Source organism: Pseudochaenichthys georgianus, chromosome 20 (genome assembly GCF_902827115.2).
Source record: "Pseudochaenichthys georgianus chromosome 20, fPseGeo1.2, whole genome shotgun sequence".
NCBI classification, from domain to species: domain Eukaryota; kingdom Metazoa; phylum Chordata; class Actinopteri; order Perciformes; family Channichthyidae; genus Pseudochaenichthys; species Pseudochaenichthys georgianus.
This window is the reverse complement of record NC_047522.1, coordinates 13,215,279-13,233,390: the sequence shown is the minus strand read 5'-3', so window position 1 is coordinate 13,233,390 and position 18,112 is coordinate 13,215,279. Positions and strand designations below refer to the sequence as shown.

At 40.4% G+C, this 18,112-nt stretch overlaps 2 protein-coding genes across 3 annotated transcripts; one reads left to right on the top strand and one right to left on the bottom strand.

Annotated features, from left to right (window-relative positions):
* The first annotated feature begins 223 nt into the window (after positions 1 to 223).
* On the top strand, positions 224 to 3,679 carry LOC117465620 (C-C motif chemokine 20-like). The gene is made up of 4 exons (XM_034108548.2): positions 224 to 417; positions 684 to 786; positions 1,683 to 1,757; positions 1,847 to 3,679. Exons 1-4 carry the CDS (start codon positions 336 to 338, stop codon positions 1,890 to 1,892), a joined length of 306 nt encoding a protein of 101 aa, XP_033964439.1. The 5' UTR covers positions 224 to 335; the 3' UTR covers positions 1,893 to 3,679.
* Positions 2,146 to 8,019, bottom strand: LOC117465619 (toll-like receptor 13). Of its 2 annotated transcripts, none has more exons than XM_034108547.2 (4): positions 7,931 to 8,019; positions 5,028 to 7,615; positions 4,259 to 4,376; positions 2,146 to 3,929 (listed from the first exon to the last, which is right to left on the bottom strand). In XM_034108547.2, the coding sequence occupies exons 2-4, from the start codon at positions 7,555 to 7,557 to the stop codon at positions 3,689 to 3,691; spliced, it is 2,889 nt and encodes a 962-aa protein (XP_033964438.1). In that variant the 5' UTR covers positions 7,558 to 7,615; positions 7,931 to 8,019; the 3' UTR covers positions 2,146 to 3,688. The 2 variants fall into 2 exon arrangements, with proteins under 2 accessions (XP_033964438.1, XP_033964436.1); XM_034108545.2 differs by having other exon boundaries at positions 7,803 to 7,993.
* Positions 8,020 to 18,112: the final 10,093 nt, after the last annotated feature.

Sequence of the window (18,112 nt, the reverse complement as noted above, 5' to 3'; positions counted from 1 at the left end):
GCTGTGAGTAATGCCAACTAAACTACGATTATGCAACTTTTGGTGCTATGGGCTGCTAACAACTCTCATTGTAGAAGTCTTTAAAAGTTGTAATCAATCTAGCTTACTCATGCTGGCTTCTGTTCAATATTTAACCTTGCTCCATTTCCTGGCTCATTTCCACATTCTTAACAATGGCATGGCATTGCACAATCCTGCCGAGCACGGGAAAATCCCAGACACGTCCAACACTAGTTAAAAGGAGTGAGACGTGAAGACTCAGTCACACTCTCAGTCACACTCTCACTGGATTCCTCCAGAACAGAACTGAATAAGCACTCCAACTGTAGGAAACCATGGCAAGTGGTAAAGTGTGTTTTATGGCAACTCTGTGCTCCCTGGTCATCCTGTCAACCTTTATCGGCAGCACACAGTCAGGTGAGTTCTACAGATCAAGCTACAGATAATACATGTGCAGTTTTTTTTGTGTAATCTCTGGCAAGTGTAGATGCATTTATAAAAGGATAAGGAAGCAAGTTCTGTAATTTATTTAGCTTGTGTTACATGAAGTACCTGCAAATCCTAAAGCTCTGAAAACAGGCAGATTTACCATTATATGTTTCAGGGTAAAATCAAGGTTAATAAGCAAATTATTAAACCAGAAAAATGTTTATAATGTATTTTTGTTCACAATGTGTTTGCAGCGAGCTGCTGCCTGAGTTACACCAGTCGTCGATTGCCATGCCAACGGCTGCTCGGCTACACCGTCCAGACTATTAACACGTCCTGTGACATCAACGCTATTATGTGAGTAAATGATTAAATCTCTTTTCAGACTACAATTCTGCACTTCAGTAGTAACAGCAGAACAGGGAGCAAGTCAGTGTATACACTTTATTATTAATTCATCTGCAGACATGTTTCTAAATTGAATTATACCTATGACATTATACTACAAGGTGATGTGTCAAATAACGTAACATATTGAATTGCTTTCTTGAGTTAATGGTTGGCTTGTTTGCTTTATGACCTAAAAGTATTTTTTTATTTAATCTAATAATCAGTTAATTGACAAATCCCTTAGAGATAGTGACAGTGGACCTAAGTTAAAAAAGTTTGGGTGTCCGACATTTTTTTTGAAAAGGAGATGTTAGGAAGATATAAACAAGCAAACACTCCGGAGAGTGGGATTTGAAATGGTATATCTTATATCTTTTTTTTCATTAAACATATCCTTCTGTCAGAAGAGCAATGTATTTTAGATTCAAACTGCAGTTAACATGGTCATTGATTTTGCTTTCTTTATTAATTATTTTGACCACTAAACAACCTAACAGTATGTGTTAAGATTGTTGACCTTGTTCAAAATGTGCTTTAATGAAGACAGAAGCGAGTTAAACAGTTTAAGCAAATAAATCCTGGTTATTTAAGGTCACACATTAGAGGGCACGTGACTTAACAAAGCATTAGCGGGTTAGCTTCTGTATCCCAAGTGCACCGACTTCTCGCTTGTCTTTCCAGTCCAGTTAGATGACTCAAAATCAATCATTATGCGCTGCAGGATTCACCCCATATGTAACTGTTGCAATATGTAGAGTATAGAGCCACTAACAGGTTAATACACAACCTGGAAAGGACCTGTTTTTCTGGTGAACTGCATTCATGCTTCTCGTGTTTGATGAAGTCTTCACTTTTTTTCACAGATTCCACCTCCCAGGAAGGTTTGTGTGTGCAGACCCTTCAAGCATCCGCACTCAGAGAGAGATGAAATGTGTGGAGTGAGTATACTCATTTGTCTCTAACTTCAATAAGTACTCTTACCGAATATTGAACTAAACTAATGTTGTCTTTTCATTCTTCTCTGCAGTGAAAGGAGGAAGAATAAAGGAGGAAGAAGATCCGTAAGATCATAGCAAACCGAACCTGAGGCCACGACACATGAGCTGTATACGAAAGTTACTGTATGAAGGATATAACTAATATTTAAAAGCCTTCGTACACCGAAGTACCCTGATAGGGATTATCATGTCATTTTGTTAAATTATTATATTACATCTTATTATATAAGATTGTGTGTTTTATAAACAGGTAGTAACTGAAGGTGCAGATCATCATTGGAGAAGTATATTTTTGTAAAGACATTTTAGTAAAAAGGAATTGAGAGTAAAAGTTTGAATTGTAATTTATATTGTCAAAGGATGAATAAAAACAGAGATGTTTAATAATGCATTTTTCTGAGTTTCATAACATTCAGCATATCCACATGTTACATACCAGCCTTTTTAATAAAAACTATTATTATATCTGCTGCACATTCTAAATGTTATCCTAGTTTACAGTGTTAAATGAGTAAACCAAAGGTCAGCATTTCAAATCAAGATGAGCACAAATGCAGTAGACATATAACAGTAGATAAATCACAACGACAAGAGAATAGAGTTGAAAAATCAGTTTTCTGATAATTAATACAGTAAATAGGCATAAACGATAAAAACTCATTTGAAATATAAGATTTAAAAAATGTTTTTAATAGAATAGCTTTAAAATCATCTTATTCCACACTGTTTGATTGTATCATATTTGTTCTACACATTGTTCTAGCTCTTCATTGATATTTAATTCAACAATATCCTAGAGTTTCGCACAATTAAAGGTCACTTATTATGCAAAATCCACGTTTTCATGTATTTTATACACAAACATGTGTCCCCTTTGTGTAAAGATATTCTGAAAGCTTCAGGAAAAAAGATTCCCTCAGTCTATGTCCTGATATATTTGCATAAAAACCTTTCTGAAAATGAGATGATCAGATTTTGCCCACTTTATGATGTCATCATAACGATTGTTTGGCTTGTGTAACTATTAGCCAATAACGGTAACACCCCCCCACCTTATCATCTGGATCTCATCTAATCTAATCTTAACTTCACTAAAGTAAAAGACAGAGAATCAGCGCTTTTGAAACAGGGCTGAAACAGAGGAGTTTATGGGATGCTACCCTGCATGATGTGTTTGGTATTTCGAGCCAAACACTTCAGAGACATGTTTTGAATATATCAGAGACCCATAATATATTGATGAAAAAAAGTATATTAGGGGACCTTTAACATTTCCCATAATTTGAAGTCTACAGTTTTTGTATCTCTTGAAACTTTAGGAGAAGTAAAGTTCTGTAGGTTTGAATAAAGCTTGACTGTAAAACATGCATTTTTAAGCATTATGGGATGAACAAAAACGTAGAAAAGTAGAGAGCTCATTTCGTGCTAACTGCTTTTAAGATAAAATCAAAGAAGTTAAAATAAAGGTTTAAATTCAAAATATACATTTTTACAAGAGACAGTTTTCCAAGTGTTGCGGAAAACTGTCTAAGAGTGAAATCAAACTGTGGCATCCTAAAAGATGATCATAATCATGACTATCTGTTCACCGCCCCATTCTAGAAGTGAAAGGTAGGGCTCACCTGCTTATGGAAAAAACTAATTTCACTCATACTTAGTCATAACTTGGTCTTCCAGTTTGTGTGTACGGAAACTATTGAAATTAATTTCCATTTCAGTTAAACCAGTAAGAGCAGCTGATCCACAGTAGTTGGTAGGTAAATGTAATCCCAGAAACCTTCTTCAGGTATACTTTGTTACATTTTTGAACAAACCAACAAATTCCAATACGACTCCAAATCTCACATAAAGAGGATTGTATTTCCTTTCCATCATGGTCTGTCCCCCACAGTGAGGAGTAATCTGTCCTCGTTGATATCTTCTCTGTTCTTCAGAGCCTTGCAGAGTTTCACCCAGAACAGCTCGGGGTGCTCCTCAGCTTGAGGCCAGCTCAGGTAGGTCTGCCTCTTCAGCAGCTTCCTTATGCGGTGGTAAGCAGACAGCTGAGAGGTGGGAATATCCTCCAGAAACACCAGAACCAGCACGTCCTTCTGCTCATCAAACAGGCGGAAACTACACAGAGGAAACAGATGGATGGAACAAATGTATTGTAATAACCTTTTAATACAAATTGTATGTCAGTAACATATCAGACATTTCTAAAATTTCATTTCAGAAAAAGATGAATCAAAAGCAATTATTTTTTATTCTTTCAAAGTTTCAGACTTGGTTTATGTTTAAGATTATGACACTGTTCATGGTAAACATGGTGTTTGAAATTATGTTTTGCTTGCAGAGATTTGAATGTTTCTGTAATTTTAATAGAGACCCCAACAGTAAGGGAGGCTTTGGACTGCCATGTGTCTTAGCTCAGATACGTTTAGAGTCAGCTTGCATGTTACCTGGCCACCTGGATCTCTCTGGAGCACCATTCACTCTCAAGATATTTGCGACTGATGACACAGATTGTCTTCCTGCTTCCATAAATGGCATCTGTTATGTTGTCAATGATGGGTTTACCTGAGGTAGAGTAAAGGAAAACATTAGTAGATAATAACATAGACATTCACCTGATTAGTTCCTCGGATGGTGTAGTTAAAAAAGTACTATAGTGACACCTTCTGGGGAAAATATACAGTACAAAACTACTGCGAAAATGATCTGCCACTTAAGATACGGTGTCATGGAAATACAATTATATTAACCAAATATAAGAAATGTATGAACCTATTTTTATTTTATTTTTTGAATTCTCAAACATCTTTTTGGCCAATTGTGACAGCTCTTCTTGTTTTTTAGTAATTTTTGCCCCTTCTGCCTTTCTGTTCCTCCCCAAGCCCCTGCATCTTTATTGCAATACCCCACCTTTCTCCCAGAAACACCACGACTTTCCTACTCTTATAATAGTTTTCTACACAACCATGTCTCATTTACCAATCAATCTGTCAGAACACATACAGTACCAGCCCCCATGTTACAACGTCAGTTGCCAGATTAGCAATGTTGCTCTTTGTCCTTTTTTCAAAATAAAGACCCCTGAAACCGATCCTTAATCTGAACACTGCCATAATTCTCGACCAACCACCTGATAGAATAACATTGCCATTCCAAAATAATTAACTAGCATGGCTAAAATATTAGTTTAGTGCCTGGTGCAAAACGCAGTCTCACCTGGCTCGAAGTCTCGATGGTGCAGACACAATTTGAAGCCCTGCTCTTCTTCCAGTTTTGGCACCAGCTCTTTGATGACCCATGGCTCATCATGGGTGTTGTAGGAGATGAAGGCGTCATACTGATTTGGAGCTTTCTTGTTTTTATACTTTGTTTCAAAGAGCAAAGCCAGGAAGATGTAGTAGGTGTAGGCCAGTTGCCACCTCAGGAAATGGTAGGTGAAGGTCACCACCATAAACAGGAGTATGCTACATGTGGTGGTGATAAAGTAGATGAATTCAATGTCCACTGTGCAGGAACGTATGTCTAGCTCCAACAGTTTCTTACCTTTAAGGCCTTTTGGATAGTTGCACTCAAAGTTGGAGGCGTCAACCACTTGTGTTTGCGGGTCATTAACTGCCCATTGGCCAAACCAGACATTATCACAGTCACAGGTGAAACTATTGGCCTCAAGATCAATGTAAGCGAGAGCCGGTAGGGACTTTATAACTTCCATAGTGATAACTGAATATGCATTATGTGTTGCCTGTAGAAACTCCAGGTTTGTAAGGTTGGCATCAATAAGGAAATCTAGAGACCCAAGACTTGTTCTAGATATGTAGAGGCGTTTAAGGTTGCCAATTTGGAAAAACAGATCCGGAGAAATATCTTTTAGGTCATTTGAGCTAATGTCAAGTGTTTGCAGTTTAGGCGTGTAATTAAACATGTCTTTGTGGAAATGCAGAAGTTGCATGTTCCTTGCATTGAAATACGAAAGGTTAGTCAAACCTTTCAGAAAGTTGCGAGGCAGATGAGACTTCAACCTTCTGTGTTGCGATGGCATAGCCAGTGTCTCCAGATCAGACAGCTGAGAAAATGGTGGATCACGCAGATCTGTATCGTTGGGGTATTGAATGTGATTCTCCCTTAAATCCAATATTTTCAAATGTATTAGATCATTGAAAGCAACTTTGAATGTATATTCTTTTAAATTATTTAATTGCAGCTGAATAACAGTTAGATCTGTCAATCCGATGAAGGAGCCATTTTCAAGTTTATTTATTTGATTGTCATGTAATGACAAATTCTTGAGGGATTGCAAGCCTTTAAAATCCCCCTGCTGAATGGCGGAGAGTTTATTTGCATTCAAATGCAGTTGTGTAAGATTTGGTAAGAACTCTGTGAAAGCATCTCCTAAATTGTAGATGTAGTTTTCCTCTAGCTTTAAAACTTGCAATCCTATTAAATACTTGAAAACACATTTTTGTAGAACTGAAATTTGATTCTGATGAAGGTAAAGCTCTCTGAGCCCTGTCAGATTGGTGAAATCGTCACACTCAAGTCTGCTGATGTTATTCCTTTTGAAAGACAGCTTTTCAAGTCTTGGTAGATTGCTAGTGGCAGCTGGAACAGATAAAAGCTTGTTTTGACTCAGATCTAAGATCCTTAAACCTTGAAGATATGTGAAGGCCTTGTCTGAAATGTTTCGTAATCGATTATGTGATAAATCTAACTCTTTTACATTAATACACCCCTGGAACAAATTTGACCTGATAAAAAAGAGGTTGTTACGTTGGAGTTGGAGTTTGGACACTGTTGGGATGGTGCAGGACATATTGATTAGTTTTGTAAGGTTTGATCGTTTCATAGCATTCATCGTCAGAGAGGTCAGTGAGAAGTTGAAGAGCTCTTGTATTGTTTTCCTGTTCTCAGGAGTAATTTGAAGCCCACTTATATCAAGAGTGGACACTTGACTAAGAAAAGTCTTACCAACTTCCCATATCAGCGGTTGTTTTTTATAAGTGCAGCCGATGTTCAACAATTTAAGATTTGGAAAAACATCTGCAGTGATATTAAAGACTGAAAAGCGATTCTGAGACAAATGAAGTTGCGTAAGTTTTAGAGAGCGGTTTGTCATTTCCCATGAGTTGAAAGTGGGTAAATTGTTGTCTTCAACTGACAGCATCTGTAAATTTGGCAGATTCTGTATTACTGAATTCAATGTTGTTATGTGATGCAGTTTGTTGCGGGAGATTTCCAAAAGCGTTAAGCTTGTTAAGGACCTAAATGAGGTGGATGACACTGCTTGAATTTTATTATTATTCATTCTGAGCTCTGTGAGATTGCTCAGACCTTCAAAAAGATAATCTCCAAGTTGAACAAGTTGATTATGATTTAGATTCAAAGTTTTGAGGGAAATCAGATTTCTGAAAGTGCCTGTGTCGATCTGAGAAATAGTGTTCCGTTGAAGCTTTAAATGCATCAAAACAGATAGATTTTTGAAATCTGACACTTGCAATTTTGGAATTTTGTTGCTAGACAAGTCCAAACCTTTCACGGTTGCGGGAATTCCTCGAGGGACAGATGTTAGCTTTAGTTCATTCGTGGAACATTTGGCAGTATTATTAGTGATTCGGCATGACTTAACTGAAAATCCTGTGACTGGAGCAACAATACTACTGATATTCAGCAAAAATAAAAAATAACTTAGTTTGAACCACTTGGGTCCTGGTTTTGGCATTGATCTGTCCTCTTTTACTCTAGCACCCATTTTTTTATCTTTGCAAAAAACAAAAAATGTCTATTGAAAGAGTCAGCAGAATGTGATCCTGGAAATTCCAAAACAAAAAAAGGACATCAAAAACAGAAACAAACAACAAATAATCCAAATTCAAACACTCATACTCCACATAAATGATCACCACAAATAGGTGCAGTACGATAACTGGACATCTGAACTCCGAGAGTTCACTTCGTCTTATAAATGTTTTAGCAGAAATAGTTTCTGATACTCACTGTGATTCACAAAGAAGAGCTGATTAATAACTGATGACGTAGCGACAGATTCTTCTACTAAAATGAACCTCCTTTGTTAAAATGAAATGTTCCTCTCAAATAAAAAGAGTATAAATGTTATCCTTTACCATGCAATAGACTGTGTACAGGACAAACATGTTCATCTCCAGCAGAAACTCCTTTTCTCTGACTCTTCCCTGTCCTCTTTTGTAGGAATCACACAAGGAAGTGAGAGTGGAAGGAAGTGCGGCTGTTTTTTCAAAGGCATCCTAAATTATATATGTACAGTATTTCATGCCCCTGAGCTTTTTTTTGGAAAATCAGAAATGTGTTTTGAAGAGTTGTCTTTTTCTCAAGAATTACATTGTGTTAATGATGTGTAATATGCGCATCTCTGCTTGTCTAGCGGACATCTCTCAGTGGATGTCTGCTCATCACCTCAAGCTCAACCTGCAAACATCGCTGCTACAACCCGCTGCTGCAGATACACGCTTTACAACAGGGGTGTCAAACTCAATTTCATTGCGGGCCACATTCGCATTATGGTTGCACTCAAAGGGCCGGTTGTAACTTTAAGACTATATAAAAATACATATATAAATATTTAACATATATAAAATGATGTATTATATTTAGTGCTGTCAAAATTATCGCGTTAACGGCGGTAATTAATTTGTTGAATTAATTGCGTTAAAATATTTAACGCATTTAACGCATGTGCAGAATGGCCCGCCCCATACGTGAACACTTTTGTCACGTAGTGATCGTCTTCACAATAGAACATCTTTGATAACGGCGTGGTGTTGTTGCAGGAAGTCCCGACGGAGATTACTTTTGCTGTAGTACAGGGGTGCACATAACTGGTACGCAGGTTATGTGCGTAATCTGAAATGCGTACCGTCACTTGTGTCACAAAGCGCATTTGCGTACCGACGTACTTCTGAAGCTTTTCCAGAAGGCGGTTAGATCACCGGACGACAGAGTCGGTCTCCGTGTGCACAGACAGGGCTGCTGTTAACGTCGGTCTGTACAACGGACTTGTGCCAAAACTACACCAACCGGCTGCGGAGGGAGACTCCCCTCTTCACTGGAGAACTGCGCTAAAACAGCTGATCACAACGTTCACACTCTGTGGTCACGAAGTACTCCACTAGCGCGCCCCCCCCCCCTCTGTCGACTTTCCTGAAGTACTCCCCCGTTGATAGAAATCAACACGTAATGAATTAAGACCCCACGGTTTGATGATTGATAGGTGTGTTGGTTGTCTTTCATTTTGACATGCAGAAAAATGTTATAATAAACATAGATACGTATGTTAAATGGATATATCCACCTTCTTTCATTTATCTTTCCATTCCCACAACAATATACATAAAGAAATGGCATATTTTGGACATAGTTCGAATGGTGATTAATCATGATTAATTAATTTTTAAGCTGTGATTAATCTGATTAAAAATTGTAATCGTTTGACAGCCCTAATTATATTACATTATTGGCTCTGTTGGATTATTATCGGATAGGGTAATACCTTCATAATTAACTACGTCTGAAAGCAGAAGTCTAGGGCAAATAATTGCAAGTCTCTTCAGTGAGAATGTCAAATTTGAGATGCATTGTGGGACATGTAGTTTATGGGCAACGTGCCTCTGTAAAGTAGTATGTAACCGTATAATAAAATCATATTTTTTTCAAGCTCTTGTGGGGCTACATAAAATGAAGTCGCGGGCCGGATTTGGCCCCCGGGCCTTGAGTTTGACACCCCTGCTTTACAACATCAGGAGGATACGTCCCCAGCTGACCCAGAAAACAATGCAGGTTCTGGTCCAGGCTCTCGTCATCTCACGCCTAGACTACTGCAACTCCCTCCTGGCTGGTCTACCTGCATGTGCCATCCGACCTCTGCAGCTCATCCAGAATGCAGCGGCTCGTCTGGTCTTCAACCTTCCTACATTTCCCCACACCACGCCGGTGATAACTGATAGAATCCACTTCAAGACAATGGTACTTGCGTACCATGCAGTGAATGGATCTGGCCCTTCCTACATCCAGGACATGGTTAAACTGTACACCCCAGCACGTGCACTCCGCTCTGCATCGGCCAAACGGCTCGCTGCACCCTCGCTGCGAGGGGGACCCAAGTCAGCAAAAACATGTGGGTTTGCTATCCTGGCTCCAAAATGGTGGAATGAGCTCCCCATTGACATCAGGACAGCAGAAAGCTTGCACATCTTCCGGCGCAGACTGAAAACTCATCTCTTTCGACTCCACCTCGAGCGATAGAATTACTAACAAAGAACTACTAACAGAGCACTTATATACTAATAAAGGAGTAGCAGTTGAGTAGCACTTGAAATGTTTTAGCTCTATGAAACCTGATGTACTTATATGATTCTGTTTTCTTCAAGGTTGTATCTTCCTGGTCGAATGTACTTATTGTAAGTCGCTTTGGATAAAAGCGTCAGCTAAATGCAATGTAATGTAATGTAATATAATGTATGTAAACACATTTCTTAGAGAACCTTAAATGCACTCTAATTTCTCTATTCCTTTTTTTACTTCTTATTTTATGGATCATGCCCTTTTGGTGGGATACACTTCTTCTATTCAAACAATGAAGGGCCTAAACCGAGTGTGAGAAAATCCAACTAAGGAATCACACTTCCTCTTGATGCTGCTTCGTAAATTAGTAACTTCCTCAGCATTGGAAAGTATTGATTGTTGAGAAACTTCACTGCTCAAATTCATTAAAACAAAATGAGGAAGAGATGTGGTGCATTAATAAACAAAGGTGCTGTAGAGGTAGACTATGGATGGAGAGTCGTATAGTGTTATCCCTTCTCAGTTAGCACACAGAAAGGATTCAGTTTTCCATCCTCTTTGTCTAGTTTCGTTAAGGCAAGATTTCTTCTTTAATCTGCATGCAGCACTTTTTCCCGTAATACGTTTCTGCTTATTGAGGAATTGATATATCACTTAAATACCTCACATTTGTTTCAGCAAGACCTCTGCTCATGTTCAAACATTCTTCACATACCCGACATAAGCATGTACAGTACAACATATCCCACATTTTTCTGAGATTTCAAAATCAATTTATATGTTTCAGAAAAAAATCTCAATAGTATGGCAACAAAGTGCACACTCAATGAGGACACGTTTTTTTGATGTAGCCTTCCCTGCTGTCCATCACATGATTTAGACTGAGCCACATTCACGGAAATCACTGTGCTGATCTGAATTGAGTTGGAAACTGAATCTAAGTAAAGCTGCTTTCCCATGATATGCAAATTGCTCTTTGCTCACTGCCTCTCAATCTCAATCTTTATGTATTCATAGCACATTTAAAACAACCTTCAGTTGACCAAAGTGCTGTACAGGCAATAACTACAATATAAAATAACACAATGGGAGTACAATAATACAATAATAAAACAATAATAAAACAATAATTAAAAATGTGATAAAAAGCACAATAACTAGAAACATATAAAAACCGCTACAAATGTAAAAATGTAATGTTCAACTAGTATTAAACGCCAGTGCAAAGAGGTGAGTTTTTAGCTGAGATTTAAAAAGTTCAATAGACTCAGCAGTCCGGATATGTACTGGAAGGCTGTTCCACAGTCTGGGAGCTGCTACACTGAAAGCCCTGTCACCTGTCCTAGCATGTGCTGCTACATACCCATTACATACAAGTAGTTTAAAAGTACAGAGGCCAGTATTTTTTTATGTTTTCATCTTAGATGGGAGAAAGACTAATAGGATTGAGCAGCGCAGGATGGACCCAAGTGCAGAGTTCAATGTTCAAACCGAAAATAACCTTCATTCAAGGCGACTGGATGTGCAAAACAGACAATAACTCTCTTTTTTCATCTTAGATCTTAGAAAGACTCTCCACAAGGTGATATATGTAAACATTGTAGGACTGAATCAAATACAGTGGGTCACAGCTTGTTTATTTATCATTTTGTGAGATGATCAAATCGGTTGGGGTTTGTAATAGACATGGTTGTGCAGTAGCTCAATAGAGTTGCTAGCCACCATCTTGGAACAGTGCTTTGCTCTTTCATGTCTCACTGCCCTCATATGACAGTTACAGAAATCTTTCAATAGGTAGGTCTACAGTATAATACTTACTGATTATCATGAGCCAATTTAACACAAAATACAACAAAGGGAATTGTTGTGAATTGTTTCCAGGTAAATGACAAAAACATATTTTTAGTTGTTATTGAGACATTTCACACCAAAACAGCCCTAATGGCAAGTTTATTTATATAGCACCTATCTAGCACACAAAGTGCTTTACATAATAAAAGACATTTAAGAATAAATACAGCAGAAACACATAATAAAATGGCATTTAAAAACAGGCATTAAAAAGCAAAGATAATAAAATAAACACAACATTTATAGAATACATGAATAAAAGTCATACTGCAGTGTGGATATAAACAGCTCACTCAAATGCAGCGGCAAAAAGATACGTTTGAATCTGGATTTAAAAGTATTAAGAGTTGCAGCGGACCTGCAGGATTCAGGATGTTTGTTCCAGATAGTCGGGGCATAATAGCTAAACGATCTGCTTCTACATGTTTAGTTCTTACTCTTGGAACAGAGAGCAGAACCGTCCCAGAGGACCTGAGACTCCTGGATGGTTCATAGTTTTGCAGGAGATCGTTAATATAATGTGTTCCTAAACCATTCAGTGCTTTAAAAACAAGCAGCAGTACTTTAAAATCAATTATTTGACGGACTGGAAGCCAGTGTAAAGACTTCAGAATTGGACTGATGTGATCCACTCTTTTAGCGTTAGTAAGGACTCGAGCAGCAGCGTTCTGAATCAGCTGCAACAAGGGTTACGTAACCCAATGTTATCTCTCTCACAGGCTCCGCCCTCTACTGGACTCTATGGGTACAGTGGGCGGAGCCCCGATGTATGCACGCACTGTCGTCCAGCACACCGTTCCACCTCACTGTCCCTGACCGGCTTTAGCAGCCACTGCGCCTCACTCACCTCTCCCTCGGTTGTAACCGTTTAATTTGGCATATTACTCTCAATGAATATAAGAAAGCACTGCGTAAAGCGAGAGCAGCCTACTACTCTTCATTAATAGATGAGAATAAGAATAATGCAAGATTTCTTTTCAGCACTGTAGCCAGGCTGACACAGAGCCACAGCTCGATTGAGCCTTCTATTCCCATAGCACTCAGTAGTAATGATTTTATGTGCTTTTTTAACGATAAAATTGTTACTCTTAGAAACAAAATGAATGACCTCTTGCCTTTGACCAGTATAGTATTATCAACAGCTCCCGGAAACGTAAGTTCTAATATTACACTAGATAGTAAACTAGAATGCTTTTCAGCCATAAACCTTGAACAATTAAATTCAATGATTCTCTCTTCTAAACCAGCAACGTGCATGTTAGACCCAATTCCAACTAAGCTGTTGAAGGAAGTTTTTCCATTAATTAGCACTTCTTTATTAAATATTATGAATATGTCTTTATTATCAGGCTATGTTCCACAATCATTTAAAGTTGCAGTAATAAAACCGCTTCTTAAAAAGCACAACCTCAATCCAGAGGTTTTAGCCAACTATAGACCTATTTCTAATCTTCCGTTCCTCTCAAAAATTCTTGAGAAAGCGGTCGCAAAACAGTTTATTTGAAGATTTTCAGTCTGGCTTTAGAACACATCATAGCACAGAGACAGCTCTGGTTAAAGTCACAAATGACATTCTAATAGCCTCAGACAAGGGACTTGTCTCTATTCTTGTTTTGCTCGATCTCAGTGCTGCATTTGATACTATCGACCATGATATCCTATTGCAAAGTCTAGAGCACTTAGTTGGCATACAGGGAACTGCTTTAGGCTGGTTTAGGTCCTCTCTATCTGAACGCTCTCAGTTTGTACGTCTTAACGATGAATCTTCCACGCAAACCAAAGTTAGCCATGGAGTGCCACAGGGCTCAGTGCTCGGACCTATTTTGTTCACATTATATATGCTTCCGTTAGGCAATATTATAAGGAATCATTCTGTAAACTTTCATTGTTATGCTGATGATACTCAACTATATTTATCAATCAAGCCTGATGAAATTAATCATCTAAATAAAATTCAAGACTGCCTTAAGGACTTAAAAACGTGGATGACCTTAAACTTTTTGATGTTAAACACGACCAAAACTGAAGTTATTGTACTTGGCCCGAAGAATCTACGAAACAAATTATCTAAAGATATACTAACTATGGATGGCATTAATTTGGCCTCCAGTGAGACTGTAAGGAATCTTGGTGTTATATTTGATCAGGATTTATCCTTTAACGCCCACATAAAATCAATTTCAAGGACCGCCTACTTCCATCTACGTAACATTGCAAAAATCAGGCATATCTTGCCTCAAAACGATGCAGAGAAACTAGTCCATGAATTTGTTACTTCTAGGCTGGATTATTTTAACTCTTTATTATCAGGGAGTACCAAGAAGTCAGTCAAGTCGCTGATTCAAAATGCTGCAGCTCGTGTACTAACCAGAGTTAGGACAGGGTATATGCAGGAATCCTGAAGTCAAATTTAATACCTTTTAAGACCTTTTTTAAGACGACCTTTCCATACATTTTAAGACCTCATCGCAACTTCGAGTTCTAACCGGTTACATTGGCGACACACTTTATCTCACATTTACTATTGATTGTAAGATAGCACAACTAAACAGAGTGCAGACAGAATACTGAAGCCTCCTCTCCACATGAACTTCAACCTCCCTGTGAAGGTCAGGGTTAATGCAGCATGCTGCTTTGTTGCTTCTGTGTTCTTTCATTCCAGTAGAACTCCTCAGAAACCATTAGAAACCAGTATTTGACCAATAAACAAAACAATTGACAAAACTTTGAAATATTAAATATTAAACTTCATGAGCTTCAGCGGGGTAATGCCATATGAGCTCCCTCACAAATACCCAGGGGTTAAATTGGGCTGAGGCTGTCCGGGGCCAAGCCCGGCACATAGGACGATGCTCTGACGTCATCCCCCCCACACATTTGTCATATGTTTACAAAAAACAATAATATGTTAAGACTTTTCTCGTTCTTAATATAGACTATATTTAGGGTAGATATGTGTTGACCTTACTTTAAAATAGCAGATCTCTGTGACCGGATATAGTTTGGCTTAGACCCCGGCCCCACGAGGGGCCTCATACAGAAAAATGCAAATGCAAAAAGTAGTACATATGCCAGGCAAAAAGTAGTACATATGCCAGGCCTGTAAGTGGCGCTGCTGCCGCCACAAAATACACCAAAAGCAGCGAAGAAGACCCCGGAGCATGATTGTCATGGTCGCCCTTCTGTTTATTCTCCGCGGTGGACGGCGTGTTCTCCTCCCCCCCCCCCACACAGAGCGGCGCAAGGCAACGAAACTTCAAATAAGAAGCAGCATTGTATGGCACGCTATGCTTGAGGGGGTTTCCCGACATGTTGTTTCAGTAAATTAAAGGGTGTTTCATGTTGTCGTTGCTGTGGACCTTCTTAATACCTTGGAAAATGCCGTTTAATACGTTTTAATACTTTTTAATAGCCTTAATTTTCGCTAAATTGATTTATCAACTTTTAATACTTTTTAAGACCCCGCGGACACCCTGTAGGAAAAGGGACCACATTAATAATTAATTCCTTACATTTATTATAGCGCTTTTTCAATGACTCAAAGCGCTTTACATATACACACATTACACATATATCATACATGCAATGGTCAGAAACTGTGGACAATACCCACAGGAGCAAGTTCAGGTGAAGTGTCTTGCCCAAGGACACACCGGCTTTACAGACGCAGCAGCAGCGGGTTTCACCCCTTGATCTGATGATCATTGCACAGCGCACTGTGCCACACCGTCCATCTTGACGCCTCGAGGTCATCGTGGCGCTTTTACAAGTATACATTGGTATTATACATGTACTGTGGACAATACCCACAGGAGAAAATCCGGGTGAAGTGTCTTGCCCAAGGACCCAACGCAGTGACGCCTGACGCAGTGGCGGGTTTCGAACTGGAGCCAGAGCCTTTTCTTATCAAGCTCCACATTTGTGGAATCAGCTTCCAGTTTGTGTTCGGGCGGCAGACACCCTATCCGTTTTTAAGAGTGTGCTTAAGACCTTCCTTTTTGATAAAGCTTATAGTTAGGGCTGATTAGATTCAGCCCCTAGTTTTGCTGATATAGGCTTAGTTTGTCGGGGGACATCTTACTTCTTCCTTCTCTCTGTCTATACCTGTGTACTCTCATGTTCCGATTAACCCAGCTTCCCCACATTTCTTTCTTTTTGGTGTCTATATACGCCGGGATCCGGAGTCATGGATGATCCTGCGGTCCTGTGTCCTGGATCGCGAGCCCTGGATCGCGAGTCGTGGCTGTGGTCCTGGATCATCGGTCCTGGATGGATATCCTCGTGGATTCATCCTATTATACAAACATGCATTTCCAAACATTTGGACTACCTATGTTGCAAATGTATTATCTTTTCAATTTACACACGGCATCTATTGCACGTCTGTCCGTCCTGGGAGAGGGATCCCTCCTCTGTTGCTCTCCCTGAGGTTTCTCCCATTTTTCCCTTTAAACTGTGGGTTTTCTCCGAAAGTTTTTCCTTGTACGATGTGAGGGTCTAAGGACAGAGGGTGTCGTATTGTCATACTGATATTCTGTACACACAGTGAAGCCCACTGAGACAAATGTAACATTTGTGATATTGGGCTGTATAAATAAACATTGATTGCTATATAAATAAACATTGATTGATAACCGTGGAGAAGTCTGGGCTGCGGCCGATAGAGCACACCCTGACGCGCTTGCCTCGCGAAAAAACGTGTGCTCGAAAAAAAAACAGTGCTGAGGGCTCCCCTGCATCCACCTATAGGCAGACAGGGAGAAAAAAAAACAGCCCCCCCAGGCAGGCGAGGGGAGCCCTCCAGCCCTGAAAAGGGCCCAGAGCACCCCACGTCCCCCGCGACCCTCCAGGGGTCCGGAGAAACGTAAGGGCATTTTACACCCGGGGAGAGGGTCAGATGCCCACTGACCAACAGCCCCCCCCCTCCTCACCAGACCTGTGTTGCCCCAGCAAGCACAGATGCTGAGAAAGAGCCAGAGATATCCAAGAGATAACACTTTATGAAGGGGCCTGGTGTTGACCAAGACGCCGCCGTGCATATATCCTCCACACTCGCACCGTTGAATAAGGCTGTTGATGCAGCCACAGCCCGTGTGGAGTGCGCACGGACCCCCGTGGGACAGGCTCTCCCTGCCTGCTCGTAGGCGTGTGCAATGCCTTCGCAAAGCCAGCCTGCCAGGCGTTTCTTGGACAGAGCTTTTCCAGTCACCCCGCCCCCGAAGCACACAAACAGCTGTTCAGTGTGTCTCAGGGTAGCTGTGCGCTCTACATAACATGCTAACGCGCGCACCGGGCAGAGGAGGTGTAATTTAGCTTCCCTGGCCCCACCGTGAGGTGGAAGACTAAATCCCCCCAACTGAATAACCCTTGACCTGAACGCACTCCTTAGGTTCTTGGGCACAAAGGAGGGGTTCGGTCACCCCGAATCAGTAAACAGAGCGGTTAACTCGGACACTCTTTTGGCTGACGTTAAGGCAAGTAGCAATGCTGTCTTCCACGACAGTGCTTTCAGGGAAGGAGAGCTCCAGAGGCTCAAATGGTTCTGTGACCAAAGCCTCGAGCACCAGCGGCAGGTCCCACTGCGGGGTAGAGGCGCGCACTACTGGGCGCAGCCTCCTGACCCCCTGTAAAAAAAAACGCAACATCAGTGGATGAGAAAAGGCTGACCTGCCGTTGAATCCCTCATGACAGGACGAGATGGCTGCTGCATACACCTTTATAGTAGAATGAGCTAGTCCTCTGTCCACCAATAACTGTAAGAAGGACAAAATAGAGCCCAACTCACAAGATAGGGGCTCCACTTTCCGCTCCTCACACCATCGCTGGAATCCCAGCCACTTTGGCCTGTAACAGGCTGTGGTGGATCCCGTTCTAGCTGCCTGGATAGACTGAATAACGCTATCAGACAATCCACCCTGTCTCAGCCTGTCCCTCTCAGGAGCCAAGCCTGGAGAGGACGGCCCAGAGTAGGTAACGCCCCGATTGCACCTGCATCTTGAGACATTGCCCCCCAGAACTGGGGAATCGCCCAGGGCTGGCCCACCTTCATCTCTGCGTCATTTCTGAGTACCACGGAGCCCCGACGCGATCCGGTGCTACCAGGATGACTGCCAAACGTTCTCGCCTCACTCTCCCCA